Source organism: Aegilops tauschii, chromosome 7 (genome assembly GCF_002575655.3).
Source record: "Aegilops tauschii subsp. strangulata cultivar AL8/78 chromosome 7, Aet v6.0, whole genome shotgun sequence".
NCBI lineage: Eukaryota > Viridiplantae > Streptophyta > Magnoliopsida > Poales > Poaceae > Aegilops > Aegilops tauschii.
In genome coordinates, this window is record NC_053041.3 from 84,687,075 (window position 1) to 84,711,267 (window position 24,193).

The window sequence follows — 24,193 nt, forward strand, 5'->3', positions numbered from 1 at the left end:
TCAGCAGGAGCTCTCTCAAGCAAAATTTTACTCAAAGCCAGAGGGCTTCCAAGATACAAGCATCTCTTCACATGATAAGATCTTCTTAAGGAACATTATTCCAGATTGATACAAACTTGTGCCACAGCGAGAAACAACATCAAGAAGACTGCAAGCTTCGGCGGCTATAGTACCCACCCGCAAAACCCGTCACAGCTTCTTTATTGCTAAGCACTGACTGACTCCACCAAAGCATCTAAGGTTGAATGGTCTTGCCATTCGAATTATTCTAATTTACTGAATCTTCTATATAGCACGGAGCAGTAGGTGTGGTGACAAAATGAAAAACTGTGTTGCTAATCACGAGATACGCGGGAAGGCATCAGCTTGTTTTAGAGACACTTTCGTAGAAGAGTATGTAGCCATTGTCGGTGTTACCACTGAACTCCTGTGCTGAGCCGAAGAATGTCTGTACCATGGACTCATCGGTCATCTCAACAGTCTCATCGTCAAAGAACAACCAGTGGTTGTGGCTCTTTACCACACTGATGTAGTGGCCATGATTTGGCCCACTTCCGACGTGTACTAGTACAGCGAAGAGGGAATATTCCAAGTCTGAATTGTCGACCGTGTTCATGAGTTTAAGCTCCAGTGGGAAAACAACTCGGTATGTCAGCTTTTTGTAGCGGCCAAGCTGCTCGATGTACTTGAAGCGCTTGAGATGGATTACCAGGATGTTTGGCTGTTTCTTTATCTTCATTCTTTTCTGTGCTTCTTGTAAACTGAAATTAATGACAACTTCAATCAAGATCCAAGATAAACAGAGATAATCCAAACACACACAAAATGGACAGGCGATGCAACAATTTTGATACCTTGAATATCAGATCAAATTGTGATAGGCGAAATGAAAATGAATGCCCGTGCCATACACATTTTTTGCCAAATAACTGAATTTGGAAGTTTGATATGCTAGTGCATAGTCAATGAATGAACTTAAAGCACATAAGTCAAGCAAGCAGGCAGAGGTGATAAGTAACAACATTTCCACAAGCTCTTATGCTACTCTACCGAATCGTGATGTGGACCACGAGGAAATGGAGATACCAGATATCACATGAGGAAACAACAGGCAATCAAAAGAAATGGAATAACATACCTGCAGCATTTGTCACAGAAGAACTTATCCTCGGCGTTCAAAGTTTCTGTTGAGCTGAAGTTTTTAAGACAGCTGGTGATTGAACTATTTTGTTCTATATCCAGGCTCAAGTCAAGAAATGTTTCATCTCTATCAGTGACGGTTTCACATCTCAGACATTTTGTTTGATTAGTCAATATTCCCTAAAGAAATAAAATACTATGAGGCACATCTCCCAGACTGCAATCAGAGCATGATTCATACACAAACGATATAGGCAGAAATGGATGAAAACTCACCTGGAAGCATTTGTGGACCCATGTAGTCTCTGGTTCTTTATGACTACCATTGGGCTGACCATTAATAGGGCCATTAGAACTCTTATTTGAAGATGAATTTTGAGGAGTTTCTTTATTGGCTTTACATTCTTTCTCGAGAATGTCAACTAGCTCATTCAACAAAAAATTCAGAAATTCATGAGCATCCTGCAAAACAGAACAGTATAGCAGTCATGGTCATTTGGGATGATTGAGACGACATAACACGCTAGTAAATGTGTCATCATCACGTAATTTATTACCTGATGCATATAGCTGCGGAAAAGCTCATTCTGTTTCTTCAATCGTTGTATAAAACGCTTTGGAGCAATAACACCCGTTTTCTTCTTCTGATTGCTGATCTGTGTGCAGAGAAGAACAGGACAATTAGACTTTGCAATGTGCCATTGAGCCATTCATTCCTGCTTCCGTGTAATCCAGCATAGCTACTATTATCAAATCATACAACTGAAACTAGTAAAAGGCCTCCAGATAAAAGGCCCTACCCAAATGAACATTGATGTTCAGACTAAAAGATAAACGAGGAAAGCAATTGACTAGCACCTATGTATCATCTCACTGCTGAGTTAAACACAAACAAACCCTGAAACCATAGAGATCAACCAAGACAATAGCAAGTGTTATCCTGTGAATGTTCTCCATTTAACATGCATTATAGTTATAATCACTTCCAGGTTTATCAATTAATTACAAAGACTCCTGGTGTTGCTCCACAGTCCAAATTCTTGAATTTGGCACTAGCAATACTCCAGGGGGGTTACTAGATACTGCCGAATGCAGAATTCTTCAAGAAACATATGCATTAAACTATAGGCCTCTGATGAGGAACCCCTCAATAAACCAGAGGAAATCCCATGTTATTCAGGGGATATGTGATAAAGTGGCGGTTCAGATATAATATGTGTTACATGTGATTCGTATATGACGCAGCAAATGAAAATTAAGGAAACTGAGGCAGAGGAAACAATTTCAACAATAGATAGCTGCAATGGTACCTGAGAGAAAAGGTCAGCTAAGCAGGTTAACATGTTCTCTTCGCCATCACTGGCGCTTTTATTGTTTGCATAGTACTCCAGTAATTGCTCGCGAAAAGAAACACAGAAGTAAAGTGCCTGTAATAGAATCAGAAAACAATTTAGCCAATCTCATGAGGAGTACAGATATAAATCAAGAAAACATATTATCCTCTCCCTTCTCACAAAGTTTCTGATGAGAACATTAGTCAATTATACAGGTCAAAACAATTGATGAGAACATATTATCCCCCATTGCCAAAATTTAACATTAAAAATGCAACCTCTCGGTTCAAAGTTCGAACACACATAGTCGAAACAGGAACAACATCTCATCATCCATCAGGCCAACCCCAAGAGTGAGTTTCTCCATACAAGGGGCGCTGACTGGACTCTGAACCTCACTCGCTCCGCGGCCTCCGCTCACCACCCCGCACACAAATCTACCCCGACGTCGCAAGATCGAATTCAAGGCCCCGCGATCCGACGGAAAACCGCGCCCCTCCCGGCGCGGGGAACGCATTGAACAGGACGAATCAATCGCGCGCCCGCCCGCGCGCACGCGACGATCTCGGGTTTGGGGGGGCCGTACCTGGAGGACGCTGTTGCAGTAGCAGGTGTTGCCGAAGTTCTCGAGGCCGAAGTAGCGCTCGCCCTCGGGGAACTGCTCGCCCAGCGCCTTCTCCAGCCTCGAGCTCGCCGCGCCCATCACCGCCCAACTCCCATTTGCCCGCCCGCGCTGCACGGCGACGGATCGGCCTCGCCGACGTGACGCGGGCCAGTACCGGCTTGGGGATCGGTGGGCGGGGGGGTTGGAGCAGGAGGAAGAAATGGGACGGACGGATGGATGGATGGTTTGGAGGAAACGGGCGAAATAAAAAGCAGTGCATGTGTGCCGCTGGGGAAGGAGTCGTCAAATCGGTGCGGGCGCCTGCGCTGCGCTGCGCTGGTGGAGGTGGACGCTGCCGGCCGGTCCGGTGCGATATCTGCGACCGACCCATGTCGTCATGGGAGCAAGGGGCTCGTGTCTATCTTAATTGGACGGCCCGGATCGACCCACGAGCGTGGGATCGGCCGCTGCTGGCCGAGACTGCGACAGGCCCCCCCTTGCGCTCCGGAACGGACCGACCGCCACGCCGTTAAAAATCCTTTACGTGACGTTTTGTCCAACTTTCAAGACGTTTTAAATCATTACTAGCACATTCCATCCGCGAACCAACATGTGGTTGAATGGTTAGAAAGACTGTGGTATCCCCAGTCCATCAGGGTTCAGGTCTTGGTGCTCGCATTTATCTTTCGGAGGTGCTCATATGGGTAGGGTGTGTGTCCTTTCATAGGGGTGAGTGTATGTTCGTTGGAAGAAGGAGATTGCATGCATCGATAATCCATTGATCATGTGCATGATGCACATATATAGGTACAGGGTGGACCGGCCTCTACTTGTCTCCCAAGATGTACAAATATACGAGAGGGAGAGAGAGATACAACGGTATAAATACAGACCCAAGTCCTATACACATGCGGTGGACAACGTACGGTCAACACCCCCCCCCCCCCAATTGAAGCGTTGCCGGAGACACAAAGACTGGGCCGGAACTCCTCAAAGACTGAGGTCGATAGTCCCTTAGTCATAACATCGGCAAACTGCTGAGTGGTAGGAACGTGCAGTACACGAACCTTCCCAAGGGCCACCTGCTCGCGAACGAAGGGTGTGTTTGGTTGATGTCACGGACTGGAATGGCATGGGTCCGACCCATTCCTAGGCCTCGTTTTCGCGTTCAGTTGGACTTATGGATCGGAACCCACTCGTTCCCGCGGACCGAATATTCGGCCCAGATGCGGAACGTGGTGAGACCTCGAAAACGGCCGGACCACGCGGAACCGCTCACCCCTCGCTCTCTCGCAGCCCTCGCAGCCCTATCACCTCGCTCTCCCTCCAGGTGCGCCGCCTCTCCCTCCTCTCTCCCCGTCCATGGATCTAGCCGCGCCGGCCGATTCCTTCCTTCCCCGCCGGCCAAATCTTCCCTTCCCCGCCGGCCGACTCCCTCCTTTCCTCGGTGCCCACTAACTCCTCTCATTCCTCTCACGATTTGCTGCAGAACAGAGGGAGCTCGATCTGGATCAGCAGTTGCGGCGGCTTGCAGAGGAATAGCAGCGGGGCGGCGGCTTCTGGCAGGCTGACGGCGGCAGCAGAGGCCCAGCACACCATCCCAATCTCTAGGTACAAACATCAATCCCTTCCCCTTGTATATTCTGCTGCTGGTCATGGATATGCCCAAACGAGAGTGATAGAGAGAGATGGAGTGGTTCTTGTGATGATTCATGGTTGTATTTGTTTCACTTTCATTACTTTATGTTGGTAAAATCAGTGGTCTGTTTTCCTAATTTGTACGAAAATACATGCTGTCCAGTATATTTTTGCAATATATATGTTGATGTATGCATCATTCGTAGCTATATTTTTGATACTATGCATCACTTGTAGATGGTCAAGAAGATGAACAAAAGAAAAAAGATGGTTAGGGGAGCTGTTGTTTTTGTTGCACTAGCTGCAATGGCAATCATTGTTCCGGCTATAATAAGGAAAAGAAGACCACGCATTACCTATGGGCCAATGCATGAAAGAGATCGAATCAGATTTGATTATCTAAACCAAAAAATATGGCAAAGTGATGTGTTGTGCAAAAACATGTTAAGGTTTGAAAGAGCTGCGTTTTTTAATTTGTGTAGCATAATGAGGGATCGCAAGTTGCTAGAAGACAGTCCACATCTTAGTGTGGAGCAACAATTGGCGATGTTTTTGCATACAATTGGGCATAACCTTCGGAATAGGGTTGTGTCAGCCAATTTTTGTAGATCATACGGCACAACCAGCATCTATTTTAGAAAGGTTCTTCATGCCATAGGCGAGCTTCGTAATGATTATATACGGCTGCCATCATTGGAGACCCCCACAAAAATTGCAGGAAATCATCGGTTTGACCCATATTTTAAGGTCATTTCTAAAACTATTCGTTAGGTATGTAGGCTATATGATATGGTATTTACTACTTGTCACTATATAGGATTGTATTGGAACTATCGATGGTACACATGTGCGAGCAGGTGTTACCAAAGATGTGGAGCATTCTTTTCGTGGTAGGAAGGCCTTTACAACCCAAAATGTGATGGCAGCGGTAGATTCTGATCTCTGCTTCACGTATGTGTTGGCTGGTTGGGAAGGGTCAGCACACGATGCAACCGTTTTAGCTGATGCGTTAACGCATGAGAGAGGCTTACAAGTACCACCAGGTAAGAAGTTGGCTTAGATAGAAATTGTCCATATGTTCTTTGCCTCAAGAAACCATTGTCACAATTATTTGTTTCACCTTTTTAGGGAAGTCCTACCTAGTTGATGCCGGTTATGGAGCCAAGCCCGGGTTCTTACCACCTTTTCGTGGTGTGAGGTACCATTTGAATGAGTGGGGCAACAATCCAGTCCAAAATGATAAGGAGCTATTCAACCTTAGGCACTCTTCACTACGGGTGACGGTAGAGAGGGCTTTTGGATCTCTCAAGAGGCGTTTCAAAATTTTAGATGATGCCAAACCATTCTTTACTTTCCCAACACAAGTTGACATGTGTTGTTGAAACCTGTGTTATATGTGTTGTTATGTTGTCTTTCTTGAAAATATATATTGTTATGTTGTCTTTCTTGAAAATACAAATGAAATGCTGCCAAAATTTTGAATTTATGTCATTCCATTTTTCATTCCGTTCTTCCAACCAAACAGCGGAACGGAACCAACCCGTTCCGCTCTTTTGCTCCTACTAAACACAGGAATGGAACGGACCCATTCCTCTGGAATGGAACCATTCCATTCCATGATAGTTGGTTCCCCAATCAAACACACCAGAAGTGAATATCGACCTCAATATGCTTCGTACGACGATGATGGACGGGGTTGGCGGAGAGGTAGACGGCGGAGACGTTGTCGCAGTAGACGATCGTGGTCTTAGGGACCACACAAAGCAACTCCTGGAGCACCTGACGGAGCCAAGAGCACTCAGCAACGGCGTTAGCCACTACCCGGTACTCCGCCTCGGCACTCGGGCGAGAGCCGTGGGCTGTCGCTTGGACGACCACGAAATCAGTGAGGGCCCGAGGTAGACACAATAGCCTGACGTGGAGCGACGTGTGTTCGGGCAGCCAGCCCAGTCAGCGTCGGAGTAGGCGACCATGTCGATGGAGGAGGATGCCGTCAGAGTGAGTCCCAAGGTCATAGTGCCGCGTATGTACCGAAGTATATGCTTCACCAGAGTCCAGTGGGAGTCACGCGGGGAGTGCATGCGAAGGCACACCCCGCTGGACTGCATACTTCAAGTCAGGCCGAGTGAGGGTGAGGTACTGCAGGGCGGCGACGATGAAGCGGTAGAACGCGGCGTCAGGCGCAGGGGAACCCTCCAAAGCAGAGACCTTCCCCTTAGTGTCAACAGGCGTGGGGGCAGGCTTGCAGTTAAGCGTACCCGCGTGCTCAAGAAGCTCGTGAGCGTACTTCTGTTGATGCAGAAAGAACCCATCGGCACGGCGAACCACCTCAATGCTAAGGAAGTAGTGCAGTGCTCCCAGATCCTTGAGGGCAAACTCATCACGAAGACGAGCCGTGAGCTGCTGAAGAAGCCCAGGAGAGGATGCCGTCAGGATGATGTCGTCCACATAGAGCAACAGGTACGCAGTGGCGGTGCCCTGATGATAGACGAAGAGGGAAGCGTCGGAGCGGGTGGTGCGAAACCCAAGCTGCTGCAAGAATCCAGCCATACGCTGGTACCACGCCCGGGGGGCCTGCTTCAGTCCATAGAGAGACCGAGAGAGCAAGCACACGTGATCGGGGCGCTCGGCGTTGACGAAGCCGGTCGGCTGCTCACAGAAGACCCGTTCCGTGAGGTGGCCGTGCAGAAAGGCGTTGGAAATGTCCAACTGATGCACGGGCCAAGCACGGGATATCGCCAGCTGCAGCACTGTGCGGATCATGCCCGGTTTAACAACCGGGGCGAAGGTGTCGGTGAAGTCCACGCCGACGGGCTGGCGGAAACCGCACATGACCCAACGAGCCTTGTAGCGCTCGAGAGAACCGTCAGGGTGGGTCTTGTGGTGAAACACCCGTTTGCCACTGATGACGTTGGCGTGAGAGGGTCGCGGAACAAGATGCCACGTGCGGTTGCGCTGCAATGCATCAAACTCCTCGTGCATCGCAGCTAGCCAATGTGGATCACGAAGGGCTGCGCGTGCGGACGAGGGGATGGGCGGCGGTGGAGAGGACGATGTCGACACCGCGCACGCATACTCATCGGAGGCGTAGCGCATGCTGGGCCGGTGAATACCGGCGCGGGACCGAGTCATCATGTCAGCAGGTGGAGGGTCGGCTGCTGCGAGAGCGATGGACGAGGCTGGTAAAGAGTTCGTCGCAGCTGGTGTTGTAGAGGGCCCGGCCGGGGCAGCGCCTGGCGCAGCCGGGGCAGCACCCGAGGTGGGGGAGCCGAAGGGCCAGCCGGGGCAGCACCCCACACGGGGGGAGCCGAAGAGCCACCCGAGGGGGCCGATGCAGGTGGGGCCGCAGCCGGGGGAGCCGCGCCGAGGCCACGTGGGGCCGCGCCGGGGGCTGCACCAGGGCCGCGTCCGAAACAGCCACGCCCGAAGGGGCTGCTTGTGGATGCGTCGGGGCCAAGGTAGAGGCACCATCGAGAAGCGCCGAATCCTCTGTAGAAGGTGGTACCTGGTGAAAAGGAAATACCCGCTCATCAAAGTACACGTGCCGGGAGGTGTACACACGGTGGGAGACAGGGTCGTAGCACCGGTAACTAATACATCTTCGTCGTATCTATAATTTTTGATTGTTCCATGCCAATATTATACAACTTTCATATACTTTTGGCAACTTTTTATACTATTTTTGGGACTAACATATTGATGCAGTGTCCAGTGCCAGTTCCTGTTTGTTGCATGTTTTTTGCTTCGCAGAAAATCCATATCAAACGGAGTCCAAACGGGATAAAAAATGACAGAGATTTTTTTGGAATATATGTGAATTTTGGGAAGTGGAACCAACGCGAGACGATGCCCGAGGGGGCCACGAGGCAGGGGGCGCACCCCTGACCCTCGTGGACACCCCGTAAGGCGGTTGCTGCCCTTCTTTTGCGCAAGAAAGCTAATATCCGGATAAAAATCGTGTTCAAATTTCAATCCAATCGGAGTTATGGGTCTCCGGGAATATAAGAAACGGTGAAAGGCCAGAATCAGGAGCGCAGAAATAGAGAGAGAGAGAGAGATCCAATCTCGGAGGGGCTCTCGCCCCTCCCATGCCATGGAGACCATGGACCAGAGGGAAACCCTTCTCCCATCTAGGGAGAAGGTCAACGAAGAAGAAGAAGGAGGGGGGCTCTCTCCCCCTCGCTTTCGGTGGCACCGGAGTGCCGCCGGGGCCATCATCATCACCGCCTTCTACACCAAAAACTTCACCGCCGTCATCACCAACTCTCCCCCCTCTATGCAGCGGCGTAACCCCTTTTTTACTCGCTGTAATCTCTACTTAAACATGGTGCTCAACACTATATATTATTTCCCAATGATGTATGGCTATCCTATGATGTTTGAGTAGATCCGTTTTGTCCTATGGGTTAATTGAGGATCGTGATTGGTTTGAGTTGCATGTTTTATTATTGGTGTTGTCCTATGGTGCTCTCCTTGTCGCGCAAGCGTGAGGGATCCCCGTTGTAGGGTTTGCAATATGTTCATGGTTTGCTTATTGTCTGCGTTGCGTGAGTGACTGAAACACAAACACGGATAAGTGGGTCATTGTGTATGGGAATAAAGAGGACTTGATACTTTAATGCTATGGTTGGTTTTTACCTTAATGATCTTTAGTAGTTGCGGATACTTGCTAGAGTTCCAATCATAAGTGCATATGATCCAAGAAGAGAAAGTATGTTAGCTTATGTCTCTCCCTCAAATAAAATTGCAATAATGATTACCGGTCTAGTTATCGATTGCCTAGGGACAAATAACTTTCTTGTGTGACAACAAGCTCTCTACTAAAACTAATTTAGTTGTGTCTTTATCTAAACAGCCCCTACTTTTTATTTACGTGCTCTTTATATTCTTGCAAACCTATCCAAAAACACCTACAAAGTACTTCTAGTTTCATACTTGTTCTAGGTAAAGCGAACGTTAAGCGTGCGTAGAGTTGTATCGGTGGTCGATAGAACTCGAGGGAATATTTGTTCTACCTTTAGCTCCTCGTTGGGTTCGACACTCTTACTTATCGAAAGAGGCTACAATTGATCCCCTATACTTGTGGCTTATCAAGATCTTTTTCTGGCGGCGTTGCCGGGGAGCAATAGCGTGGGGTGAATATTCTCGTGTGTGCTTGTTTTCTTTATCACTAAGTAATTTTTATTTGTTGTTCTAAGTTGTTCTCTATCTTTAGTTATGGATATGGAACACGAAATACCAAAAAAGGTTTACTTGCTACTCATGGAGATGGGGAACCTCCTAAAACCCTCGATGCTCATTATGTGAAAGATATTGATAACCCACAAGTATAGGGGATCGCAACAGTTTTCGATAAGTAAGAGTGTCGAACCCAACGAGGAGCTAAAGGTAGAATAAATATTCCCTCAAGTTCTATCGACCACCGATACAACTCTACGCACGCTTGACGTTCGCTTTACCTAAAACAAGTATGAAACTAGAAGTACTTTGTAGGTGTTGTTGGATAGGTTTGCAAGATAGTAAAGAGCACGTAAATAAAAAGTAGGGGCTGTTTAGATAAAGACACGACTAAATTAGTTTTAGTAGAGAGCTTTTTGTTACGAGAAAGTTATTTGTCCCTAGGCAATCGATAACTAGACCGGTAATCATTATTGCAATTTTATTTGAGGGAGAGGCATAAGCTAACATACTTTCTCTACTTGGATCATATGCACTTATGATTGGAACTCTAGCAAGCATCCGCAACTACTAAAGATCATTAAGGTAAAACCCAACCATAGCATTAAAGCATCAAGTCCTCTTTATCCCATACGCAAACAACCTACTTACTCGGGTCTGTGCTTCTGTCACCCACGCCACCCAACATAAGTGAATCATGAACGTATTGCAACACCCTACACCGGGGATCCCTCACGCTTGCGCGACACGGAGAGCACCATAGGACAGCACCAATAATAAAACATGCAACTCAAACCAATCTTGATCATCAAATAACCCATGGGACAAAACGGATCTACTCAAACATCATAGGATAGCCATACATCATTGGGAAATAATATATAGCGTTGAGCACCATGTTTAAGTAGAGATTATAGCGGGTAAGAGAGAGGTTACACCGCTGCATAGAGGGGGGGAAGAGTTGGTGATGATGGCAGTGAAGTTGTTGGTGAAGATTGCGGTGATGATGATGGCCACGGCAGCGTTCTGGCGCCACCGGAAGAGAAGGGGAGAGGGGGCCCCTTCGTCTTCTTCTTCCTTGACCTCCTCCCTAGATGGGAGAAGGGTTTACCCTCTGGTCCTTGGCCTCCATGGCGTGGGAGGGGCGAGAGCCCCTCCGAGTCTGGATCTGTCTCTCTGTTTCTGCGTTCTCCTATTGTGCCCTTTCACCGTTTCGTATATATATGGAGATCCGTAACTCCGATTGGATTGAAATCTTTGCCGTGATTTTTTCCTAAAAATTAGCTTTCTTGCGGCTGAAGAAGGGCATCAACCGCCTTACGGGGGGCCCTCGAGGGTTAGGGGCACGCCCAGGGGGGTGGGGCGCGCCCCCTTGCCTCGTGCCTCCCTCGGGCACCGTCTCGCGTGGATTTTCCTTCCCATATTCTCCGAATATTCCAAAAATGATCTCCGTTCGTTTTTATCCCGTTTGATATGGATATTCTGCGAAACAAAAACATGCAACAAACAGGAACTGGCACTGGGCACTGGATCAATATGTTAGTCCCCAAAAATAGTATAAAAAGTTGCCAAAAATGTATGAAAGTTGTAGAATATTGGCATGGAACAATAAAAAATTATAGATACGACGGAGACGTATCAGCATCCCCAAGCTTAATTCCTGCTCGTCCTCGAGTAGGTAAATGATAAAAAAGATAAATTTTGATGTGGAATGCTACCTAGCATAATCTTGATCATGTATCTAATCATGGCATGAATATTAAGATACGAGTGATCAAAGCAATAGTCTATCATTTGACATAAAAACAATAATACTTCAAGCCTACTAATAAATCAATCATGTCTTTTCAAAATATCATGGCCAAAGAAAGTTATCCCTACAAAATCATATAGTCTTGCTATCCTCCATCTTCACCACACAAAATATTCAAATCATGCACAACCCCAATGACAAGCCAAGCAATTGTTTCATACTTTTGACGTTCTCAAACCTTTTCAACTTTCACGCAATACATGAGCATGAGCCATGGACATAGCCCTATAGGTGGAATAGAATGGTGGTTGTGGAGAAGACAAAAAGGAGAAGATAGTCTCACATCAACTAGGCGTATCAACGGGCTATGGAGATGCCCATCAATAGATATCAATGTGAGTGAGTAGGGATTGCCATGCAACGGATGCACTAAGAGCTATAAGTGTATGAAAGCTCAGACTGAAAACTAAGTGGGTGTGCATCTAACTTGCTTGCTCATGAAGACCTCGGGCGTTTGTGGAAGCCCATCATCGGAATATACAAGCCAAGTTCTATAATGAAAATTCCCAGTAGTATATGAAAGTGATAACTCAAGAGACTCTCTATATGAAGAACATGGTGCTACTCTGAAGCACAAGTGTGGTCAAAGGATAGTAACATTGCCCCTTCTCTCTTTTTCTCTCATTTTTTGTTTTTTTGGGCCTTCTCTTTTTTTTGCCTTTCTTTTTTATTTTTTTTATTTTTTTCGTCCGGAGTCTCATCCCGACTTGTGGGGAATCATAGTCTCCATCATCCTTTCCTCACTGGGGCAATGCTCTAATAATGATGATCATCACACTTTTATTTACTTACAACTCAATATTACAACTCGATACTAGAACAAAGATATGACTCTATATGAATGCCTCCGGCGTGTACCGGGATGTGCAACGATCTAGCGTAGCAATGACATCAAAAAACGGACAAGCCATGAAAATATCATGCTAGCTATCTTACGATCATGCAAAGCAATATGACAATAAATGCTCAAGTCATGTATATGATGATGATGGGAGTTGCATGGCAATATATCTCGGAATGGCTATGGAAATGCCATAATAGGTAGGTATGGTGGCTGTTTTGAGGAAGATATAAGGAGGTTTGTGTGTGATAGAGCGTATCGTATCACGGGGTTTGGATGCACCGGCGAAGTTTGCACCAACTCTCGAGGTGAGAAAGGGCAACACACGGTACCGAAGAGGCTAGCAATGATGGAAGGGTGAGAGTGCGTACAATCCATGGACTCAACATTAGTCATAAAGAACTCACATACTTATTGCAAAAATCTATTAATCGTCGAAACAAAGTACTACGCGCATGCTCCTAGGGGGATAGATTGGTAGGAAAAGACCATCGCTCGTCCCCGACCGCCGCTTATAAGGAAGACAATCAATAAATAAATCATGCTCCGACTTCATCACATAACGGTTCACCATACGTGCATGCTACGGGAATCACAAACTTCAACACAAGTATTTCTACAATCCACAACTACCCACTAGCATGACTCTAATATCACCATCTTTATATCGCAAAACTATTGCAAGGAATCAAACATATCATATTTAGTGATCTACAAGTTTTATGTAGGATTTTATGACTAACCATGTGAATGACCAATTCCTGTCATCTCTCTAAATAGATATAAGTGAAGCAAGAGAGTTTAATTCTTTCTACAAAAGATATGCCCATGCTCTAACAAATATAAGTGAAGCAAAAGAGCATTCTACAAATGGCGGTTTTCTATGTGAAGAGAAACAGGCAATCCAAACTTCAAATGATATAAGTGAAGCACATGAAGCATTTTATAAAGCCATACTCAAAAGATATAAGTGAAGTGCATAGAGCATTCTATAAATAAACCAAGGACTATCTCATACCAGAATGGTGCATGAAAGAAAAATGAAAACTAAATGCAAAAGACGCTCCAAGATTGCACATATCGCATGAACGAAACGAATCCAAAAACATACCGATACTTGTTGAAGAAAGAGGGGATGCCTTCCGGGGCATCCCCAAGCTTAGACGGTTGAGTCTCCTTGAATATTTACTTGGGGTGCCTCGGGCATCCCCAAGCTTGATCTCTTGCCTCTCTTCCTTCTTCTCACATCGAGACCTTCTCGATCATCGAACACTTCATCCACACAAAACTTCAACAGAGAAGGTAAGATCCGTTAGTATAATAAAGCAATTCACTACTCTAAGTACTGTTGCAAACCAATTCATATTTTGTTTTTGCATTGTGTATACTGTAATATAGCTTTTTCATGGCTTAATCCACCGATATAAATTGATAGTTTCATCAAAACAAGCAAACTATGCATCAAAAGCAGAATCTGTCTAAAACAGAACAGTCTGTAATAATCTGAACATTCACCATACTTATGGTACTTCAAAAATTCTGCCAAAATTAGGAAAAATAAACAATCTGTATAGAAAGACAGTGCAAAATGAATCAGAACCGTTTGACGTTCCATTAAAAAATTAAAAATCGCTCTCTACAGCCAAAGTTTCTGTCCTGCACCGTACAAACCAACAAGCATTGTAAACATCCTAAAGGCAAACCTTGGCACATTATTTTTATAATACAATGGAATTGTACAAGGGGATAATTATTTTTATTGAAAAGTTTCTGTAATCAAGATTCACAAAGTTTCCGTGAGCATGAACAAAGTTCAAGGCTAGCTCCCACTTTAACAATGCTTGTCTTTCTCACTTTTGCTTTTCTTTTTGAAAAAGTTTTAGGTTCCGCTCTTTATTTTTTTTGTTTTTAAACTATATAAAAGCACTCAACAGAAATAAACGACTCTCTAAAACTTTCGGGTTGTCTCCCTGGCAGCGCTTTCTTTAAAGCCATTAAGCTAGGCATATAGTGCTCAAGTAGTGAATCCACCCGGATCCCAAGGTATATCAAAGCCAATTTTAATTAACAATGATTTGTGATTTAGTAGTGAGCACAAAGTAACATATATCATGCAAAAACGAAGTCTAACTCTCTTCCTATGCATCGGCATGTCATAAAAGAACAATTCATGCACACAAAGTAAAGGCCAATGCATAGTATAAACAGTTTCTTGCAATTTTACCGTGTTGGAAACATAGAGAGGTGGAGATATAGTTCCTCTCTCATAATAATTGCAAGTAGGAGCAGCAAGCACATGCATATTATATCTATCAAAATCATCATGTGTAATAGTAAAACGCAACCCATCAATATAATCCTTAATAAGTGCAAACTTCTCCGATATAGTGTAGTTGGGAGAATTCAAAAACATAATAGGACTATCATGTGTGGGTGCAATAGCAACAATTTCATGTTTGATATAAGGAACAATAGCAAGTTCATCTCCATAAGCATAGTTCATATTGGCATCTTGGCCACAAGCATAGCAAGCATCATCAAAAAGGGATATTTCAAGAGAATCAACGGGATCATAATAGTCATCATAGCAATCATCCTTCGGTAAGCACGAAGGGAAATTAAACAATGTATGAGTTGAAGAGTTACTATCATTAAAAGGTGGGCACGGGTAGCTAATCCGCTCTTCCTCCTTTTGTTCTTCGCTCTCCTCCTCATCTTTTTCATCCAATGAGCTCACAGTTTCATCAATTTCTTCTTCCATAGACTCTTGCAAAATATTAGTCTCTTCTTGGACAGCGGAGTAGTCCTCAATATATGGTTCAGTATCGGAATTGAATTCATAATTCTCATAGCAATATTTAAGGATAGCTAAATTTTCAGGTCTATAAACAGCATCATAAAGATTTTCAAACTCTTTAAACATAGATTCAATTTCATAAGCACCCATAAAAGCAACAAATTCTTCTATTTGTTCCACATCATAGTAATCATATATACCATTACCATAAGAAGCTAAGGTTTTATTATCATTAAATTCGCATGAAAAGGGAAGGTGCAGAGACTTCATCCTAGAGCAACAACTATAATCATATCTCAAGCATAGTTTCCTAGCATACCACTTCAACATATGAATTTGATCCCATAATAGTTTCCCTTTTTGAGTCAAGCGATAATCCCTAAAGTATTCATGTTGATCCAATGTGTCTCCCATTACATAATTGAATGGGGTTTTCTCAGGATTATCAAAGTTGCGATCCCCTATACTTGTGGGTTATCAATATCTTTCACAAAATGAGCATCGAGGGTTTTAGGAGGTTCCCCATCTCCATGAGTAGCAAGTACACCTAATATTTTTGATATTTCGTGTTCCATATCCATAACTAAAGATAAAGAACAACTAAGAACAACAAATAAAAATTACTTAGTGATAAAGCAAACAAGCACACACGAGAATATTTACCCCACGCTATTGCTCCCCGGCAACGGCGCCAGAAAAAGGTCTTGATAACCCACAAGTATAGGGGATCGCAACAGTTTTCGATAAGTAAGGGTGTCGAACCCAATGAGGAGCTAAAGGTAGAATAAATATTCCCTCAAGTTCTATCGACCACCGATACAACTCTACGCACGCTTGACGTTCGCTTTACCTAAAACAAGTATGAAACTAGAAGTACTTTGTAGGTGTTGTTGGATAGGTTTGCAAGATAGTAAATAGCACGTAAATAAAAAGTAGGGGCTGTTTAGATAAAGACACGACTAAATTAGTTTTAGTAGAGAGCTTTTTGTTACGAGAAAGTTATTTGTCCCTAGGCAATCGATAACTAGACCGGTAATCATTATTGCAATTTTATTTGAGGGAGAGGCATAAGCTAACATACTTTCTCTACTTGGATCATATGCACTTATGATTGGAACTCTAGCAAGCATCCGCAACTACTAAAGATCATTAAGGTAAAACCCAACCATAGCATTTGCATCAAGTCCTCTTTATCCCCTACGCAAACAACCTACTTACTCGGGTCTGTGCTTCTGTCACTCACGCCACCCACCATAAGCGAATCATGAACGTATTGCAACACCCTACAGCGGGGATCCCTCACGCTTGCGCGACACGGAGAGCACCATAGGACAACACCAATAATAAAACATGCAACTCAAACCAATCTTGATCATCAAATAACCCATGGGACAAAACGGATCTACTCAAACATCATAGGATAACCATACATCATTGGGAAATAATATATAGCATTGAGCACCATGTTTAAGTAGAGATTATAGCGGGTAAGAGAGAGGTTACACCGCTGCATAGAGGGGGGAAGAGTTGGTGATGATGGCGGTGAAGTTGTTGGTGAAGATTGCGGTGATGATGATGGCCACGACAGCGTTCCGGTGCCACCGGAAGAGAAGGGGAGAGGGGGCCCCTTCGTCTTCTTCTTCCTTGACCTCCTCCCTAGATGGGAGAAGGGTTTACCCTCTGGTCCTTGGCCTCCATGGCATGGGAGGGGCTCTCGCCCCTCCGAGATTGGATTTGTCTTTCTGTTTCTGTGTTCTCCTGTTGTGCCCTTTCACCGTTTCGTATATATATGGAGATCCGTAACTCCGATTGGATTGAAATCTTCACCGTGATTTTTTCCTAAAAATTAGCTTTCTTGCGATCAAAGAAGGGTATCAACCGCCTTACGGGGGACCCACGAGGGTCAGGGGCGTGCCCAGGGGGGTGGGGCGCGCCCCCCTGCCTCGTGCCTCCCTCGGGCACCGTCTCGCGTGGATTTTCCTTCCCATATTCTCTGAATATTCCAAAAATAATCTCCGTCCGTTTTTATCCCGTTTGGACTCCCTTTGATATGGATATTATGCGAAACAAAAACATGCAACAAACAGGAACTGGCACTGGGCACTGGATCAATATGTTAGTCCCCAAAAATAGTATAAAAGTTGCCAAAAATATATGAAAGTTGTAGAATATTGGCATGGAACAATAAAAAATTATAGATACGACGGAGACGTATCAGATATCATGTACTACTTTGATAATCCTGAGAAAACCCTATTCAACTTTGTAATGGGAGACACGTTGGATCAACATGAATACTTTAGGGATTATCGCTTGACTCAAAAGGGGAAACTATTATGGGATCAAATTTGTATGTTGCATTGGTATGCTCGGCTACTATGCTTGAGATATGATTATACTTGTTGCTCTAGGATGAAGGCTCCACACCTTCCCTTTTCATGCAAATTTAATGATGATAAAACCTTGGCTTCTTATGCTAATGGTATATATGATTACTATGATGTGGAACAAATAGAAGAGTTCGTTGCTTTTATGGGTGCTTATGAAATTGAATCTTTGTTTAAAGAGTTTGAAGATTTGATGATTCAGTTTATAGACCTGAAAATTTTGCTATACTTAAATATTGCTATGAGAATTATGAATTCAATTCCGATATTGATGATTTTATTGAGAGAGTCTCCGCTGTCCAAGAAGAGACTAATATTTTGCAGGAGTATATGGAAGAAGATATTAATGACATTGAGAGCTCATTGGATGAAAAAGATGAGGAGGAGAGCGAAGAACAAAAGGAGGAAGAGCGGATTGATCACCCGTGCCCACCTTCTAATGAGAGTAACTCTTCAACTCATACATTGTTTAATTTCCCTTCGTGCTTACCGGAGGATGATTGCTATGATGACTGTTATGATCCCGTTGATTGTTTTGAAATATCCCTTTTTGATGATGCTTGCTATGCTTGTGGCCAAGATGCCAATATGAATTATGCTTATGGAGATGAACTTGCTATAGTTCCTTATGTTAAACATGAAATTGTTGCTATTGCACCCATGCATGATAGTCCTATTATCTTTTTAAATTCTCCCTACTACACTATATCAGAGAAGTTTGCACTTATTAAGGATTATATTGATGGGTTGCCTTTTACCGCTACACATGATGATTTTGATAGATATAATATGCATGTGCTTGCTGCTCCTACTTGCAATTATTATGAGAGAGGAACTACATCTCCGCCTCTCCATGTTTCCAATACGATAAAATTGCAAGAAACTGTTTATACTATGCATTGGCCTTTACTATGTGTGCATGAATTGTTCTTTTATGACATGCCGATGCATAGGAAGAGAGTTAGACTTCGTTGTTGCATGATATATGTTACTTTGTTCTCACTACTAAATCACAAATCATTGTTAATTAAAATTGGCTTTGATATACCTTGGGATCCAGGTGGATCCATTACATGAGCACTATATGCCTAGCTTAATGGCTTTAAAGAAAGCGCTGCCAGGGAGACAACCCGGAAGTTTTAGAGAGTCATTTATTTCTGTTGAGTGCTTTTATATAGTTTAAAAACAAAAAAATAAAGAGGGGAACCCAAAACTTTTCAAAAAGGAAAGTGAAAGTGAGAGAGACAAGCATTGTTAAGTGGGGGAGCTCCTTGAACTTTGTTCATGCTCACGGAAACTTTGTGAATCTTGATTACAGAAACTTTTCAACAAAAATAATTATCCCCTTGTACAATTCCATTGTATTATAAAAATAATGTGCCAAGATTTGCCTTTAGGATGTTTACATTTCTTGTTGGTTTGTGCGGTGCAGAACATAAACTTTGGCTGTAGTGTGCGATTTTACATTTTTTTACTGGAACGTCGAACGGTTCTGAAACTTTTTGCACTCTATTTCTATACAAATTGTTTATTTTTCCTAATTTTTGCAGAATTTTTGGAGTACCGGAAGTATGGTGAATTTTTGTGTGGATGAAGATTTTGAGATCTAGGGAGACCATGATATGAGAGGAATTAAGGAGACACAAATGTTCAAGCTTGGGGATGCCCAAGTCATCCCAAGATAATATTTCAAGAAGTCTCAAGCGTCTATGCTTGGGGATGCCCCGGTTGGCATCCCACCTTTCTTCTTCGACAACTATCGGTTAGTATCGGTTGATCCTAAGTTTTTGCTTCTTCACATGATGTTTGCTATTCTTAGATGTCATTTTATTTTGTTTTGCTTGCTGTTTGAATAAAGTATCAAGATCTGAAATTATTAAATGAGAGAGTCTTCACATAGCTAAATAACTATTTAACTACTCATTGATCTTCACTTATATCTTTTTGGAGTAGTTTGTCATCTACTCGTGTGCTTCACTTATATCCTATGAGTAAATAGTTGAATGAGCGAATATCATAAATCTGAAATTATATATGTTTCATATGCCTATCCCATGGGGAGTAATGACTTCACATATAAGAAGTAGAGGTGGTAAATTTATTGAAGGTTAGCAAACATTGTATTGGTCACTTGAACAATTCATGAAAGAATATTGAGGGAATAGAGATTTCACATATAAATATACTATCTTGGACATCTTTTGTAATTGTGAGCACTCATTAAAATATGACATGCTAAAAGGTTGATGTTGGACAAGGAAGACAACGTAATGGGTTATGTTTTCTTATATCTGAAATAAAGTATATTGTCATGGATCATCCAACATGTTGAGCTTGCCTTTCTCCCTCATGCTAGCCAATTCTTTGCACCAAGTAGAGATACTACTTGTGCTTCCAAACATCCCTTAAACCAGTATTGCCATGAGAGTCCACCATACCTACCTATGGATTGAGTAAGATCCTTGAAGTAAGTTGTCATCAGTGCATGCAATAAAAATTGCTCTCTAAATATGTATGATCTATTAGTGTGGAGAAAATAAGCTTTATACGATCTTGTGATGTGGAAGCAATAAAAGCGACGGACTGCATAATAAAGGTCCCTATCACAAGTGGCAATATAAAGTGGCGTTCTTTCGCATTAAGATTTTGTGCATCCAACTATAAAAGCGCATGACAACCTCTGCTTCCCTCTACGAAGGGCCTATCTTTTATTCTTGTCTTATACCTTATGCAAGAGTCATGGTGATCTTCACCTTTCCTTTTTACATTTTATCCTTTGGCAAGCACATTGTGCTGGAAAGATCCTGATATATATATCCAATTGGATGTAAGGCATCATGAACTATTATTGTTGACATTACCCTTGAGGTAAAAGGTTGGGAGGCGAATCTACAAGCCCCTATCTTTCTCTGTGTCTGATTAAAACTTTGAACCCATCAATATCGCGTGAGTGTTAGCAATTGTGAAAGACTAAATGATAGTTGAGTATGTGAAGTTTGCTGAATCAAAGCTTTGACATAGACTCTTCCTGAAAATAAGATGAATTGTAATTGTTTGATGACTAATAACACGGTTTGTTAGTTTTCAAGAAAGTTTATGATCTATACTTTAATATGTGAATAGTTTGTTACTTGATCATGAAAAGTTTTATGAGATGAGCTACTGTTATGACATATGATGATGCTAGAAAAGGTGATTGAAATTATCATTGATCAAACTTGTGCACCTGCTAGCATTCACACTTCATAAATTATTTCTTTTATCATTTACCTACTCGAGGACGAGCAGGAATTAAGCTTGGGGATGCTGATACGTCTCCAACGTATTTATAATTTATGAAGTATTCATGCTATTATATTATCTGTTTTGGATGTTTATGGGATTTACTAAACACTTTTATATTATTTTTGGGACTAACCTATTAACCGGAGGCCCAGCCCAAATTGCTGTTTTCTTGCCTATTTCAGTGTTTCGAAGAAAAGGAATATCAAACGGAGTCCAAACGGAATGAAACCTTCGGGAGAGTTATTTTTGGAACGGAAGCAATCCAGGAGACTTGGAGTAGACGTCAGGGAAGCTTCGAGGAAGCCACGAGGCAGGGAGGCGCGCCCTACCCCCTGGGAGCGCCCCCACCCTCATGGCTCCCCTAACGACTTCTTTTGCCTATATATACATCCATGTACCCTAAAAACATCGGGGAACAGAATAGATCGGGAGTTCCGCCGCCGCAAGCCTCTGTAGCCACCAAAAACCAATCGGGGCCCTGTTCCGGCACCCTGCCGGAGGGGGGATCCCTCACCGGTGGCCATATTCATCATCCCGGCGCTTTCCATGACGAGAAGGGAGTAGTTCACCCTCGGGGCTGAGGGTATGTACCAGTAGCTATGTGTTTGATCTCTCTCTCTCTCTCTCGTGTTCTTGAGGTGGTACGATCTTGATGTATCACGAGCTTTGCTATTATAGTTGGATCTTGTGATATTTCTCCCCCTCTACTCTCTTGTAATGGATTGAGTTTTCCCTTTGAAGTTATCTTATCGGATTGAGTCTTTAAGGATTTGACAACACTTGATGTATGTCTTGCATGTGCTTATCTGTGGTGACAATGGGATATCACGTGATTCACTTGATGTATGTTTTGGTGATCAACTTGCGGGTTTTGTGACCTCGTGAACTTATGGATAGGGGTTGGCACACGTTTTTGTCTTGACTCTCCGATATAATCTTTGGGGCACTCTTTGAAGTTCTATGTGTTGGTTGAATAGATGAATCTGAGATTGTTTGATGCATATCGTATAATCATACACACGGATACTTGAGGTGACATTGGAGTATCTAGGTGACATTAGGGTTTTGGTTGATTTGTGTCTTAAGGTGTTATTCTAGTACGAACTCTATGATAGATCGATCCGAAAGAATAACTTTGAGGTGGTTTCGTACCCTACAATAATCTCTTCGTTTGTTTTCCGCTATTAGTGATTTTGGAGTGACTCTTTGTTGCATGTTGAGGGATAGTTATATGATCCAATTATGTTATTATTGTTGAGAGAACTTGCACTAGTGAAAGTATGAACCCTAGGCCTTGTTTCAACGCATTGCAATACCGTTTACGCTCTTTTTTATCGCTTGAACCTTGCTGTTTTTATATTTTCAGATTACAAAAACCTACATCTACCATCCATATTGCACTTGTATCACCATCTCTTCGCCGAACTAGTGCACCTATACAATTTACCATTGTATTGGGTGTGTTGGGGACACAAGGGACTCTTTGTTATTTGGTTGCAGGGTTGTTTGAGAGAGACCATCTTCATCCTACACCTCCCACGGATTGATAAACCTTAGGTCATCCACTTGAGGGAAATTTGCTACTGTCCTACAAACCTCTGCACTTGGAGGCCCAACAACGTCTACAATAAGAAGGTTGGATAGTAGACATCACTCTTCACATAGAAAACCGCCATTTGTAGAATGCTCTTTTGCTTCACTTATATTTGTTAGAGCGTGGGCATATCTTTTGTAGAAAGAATTAAACTCTCTTGCTTCCCTTATATCTATTTAGAGAGATGACAGGAATTGGTCATTCACATGGTTAGTCATAAAATCCTACATAAAACTTGTAGATCACTGAATATGATATGTTTGATTCCTTGCAATAGTTTTGTGATATAAAGGTGGTGATATTAGAGTTGTGCTAGTGAGTAGTTGTGGATTAGTAGAAATACTTGTGTTGAGGTTTGTGATTCCCGAAGCATGCATGTATGGTGAACCGTTATGTAACGAAGTCGGAGCATGATTTATTTTTTGATTGTCATCCTTTGTGCGGAGGTCGGGATCGCGCGATGGTTAACTCCTACCAACCCTTCCCCTAGGAGCATGCATCTAATACTTGGTTTCGATAGCTTCTAAATTTTTGCAATAAGTATGTGAGTTCTTTATGACTAATGTTGAGTCCATGGATTATACGCACTCTCACCCTTCCATCATTTTTAGCCTCTTCGGTACCGTGCATTGCCCTTTCTCACCCCGAGAGTTGGTGCAAACTTCGCCGGTGCATCCAGACCCCGTGATACGATACGCTCTATCACACATAAGCCTCCTTATATCTTCCTCAAAACAGCCACCATACCTTCCTATTATGGCATTTCCATAGCCATTCCGAGATATATTGCCATGCAACTTCCATCATCATCATATACATGACCTGAGCATTCATTGTGATATTGCTTTGCATGATCGTAAGACAGCTAGCATGATATTTTCATGGCTTGTCCGTTTTTTGATATCTTTGCTATGCTAGATCATTGCACATCCTGGTACACCGCCGGAGGCATTCATATAGTCATATCTTTGTTCTAGTATCGAGTTGTAATATCGAGTTGTAAGTAAATAAAAGTGTGATGATCATCATTATTAGAACATTGTCCCATGTGAGGTTATCAAAATAAAAGTGGCCAAAGAATCCCCCAAAAAAATAGAGAGGCCAAGGAAGCCTACAAAAAAAAGAAAAAAAAGAAGAAAAAAGAAGAAAAAAATGAGAGAAAAGAGAGAAGGGACAATGTTACTATCCTTTTACCACACTTGTGCTTCAGAGTAGCACCATGTTCTTCATATAGAGAGTCTCTTGAGTTATCACTTTCATATACTAGTGGGAATTTTCATTATAGAACTTGGCTTGTATATTCCGATGATGGGCTTCCTCAAATGCCCGAGGTCTTCATGAGCAAGCAAGTTGGATGCACCCCACTTAGTTTTCAGTTTGAGCTTTCATATATTTATAGCTCTAGTGCATCCGTTGCATGGCAATCCCTACTCCTTGCATTGACATCAATTGATGGGCATCTCCATAGCCCGTTGATTAGCCGCGTCAATGTGAGACTTTCTCCTTTTTTGTCTTCTCCACACAACCTCCACCATCATATTCTATTCCACCTATAGTGCTATATCCATGGCTCACACTCATG

The 24,193-nt window shown here is 43.2% G+C and overlaps 1 protein-coding gene across 2 annotated transcripts; it reads right to left on the reverse strand.

The window, feature by feature from the left end:
• On the reverse strand, window positions 1–3,475 carry LOC109755302 (ubiquitin carboxyl-terminal hydrolase 3). Of its 2 annotated transcripts, none has more exons than XM_020314214.3 (6): window positions 3,061–3,475; window positions 2,451–2,567; window positions 1,698–1,796; window positions 1,417–1,602; window positions 1,139–1,320; window positions 1–761 (listed from the first exon to the last, which is right to left on the reverse strand). In XM_020314214.3, the coding sequence occupies exons 1-6, from the start codon at window positions 3,175–3,177 to the stop codon at window positions 362–364; spliced, it is 1,101 nt and encodes a 366-aa protein (XP_020169803.1). In that variant the 5' UTR covers window positions 3,178–3,475; the 3' UTR covers window positions 1–361. The 2 variants fall into 2 exon arrangements, with proteins under 2 accessions (XP_020169803.1, XP_020169804.1); XM_020314215.2 differs by having other exon boundaries at window positions 1,698–1,856; window positions 3,061–3,354.
• Between the last annotated feature and the right edge of the window lie 20,718 nt (window positions 3,476–24,193).

Excerpts from the sequence above, each read along its gene's own strand:
- LOC109755302 (XM_020314214.3), bottom strand. The coding sequence starts at position 3,177 with ATGGGCGCGGCGAGCTCGAGGCTGGAGAAGGCGCTGGGCGAGCAGTTC. Across the intron at positions 1,603-1,697 it reads TCCGCAGCTATATGCATCAG|GATGCTCATGAATTTCTGAA; the intron begins GTAATAAATTAC and ends TCTGTTTTGCAG. Across the intron at positions 762-1,138 it reads TTCTGTGACAAATGCTGCAG|TTTACAAGAAGCACAGAAAA; the intron begins GTATGTTATTCC and ends CATTAATTTCAG.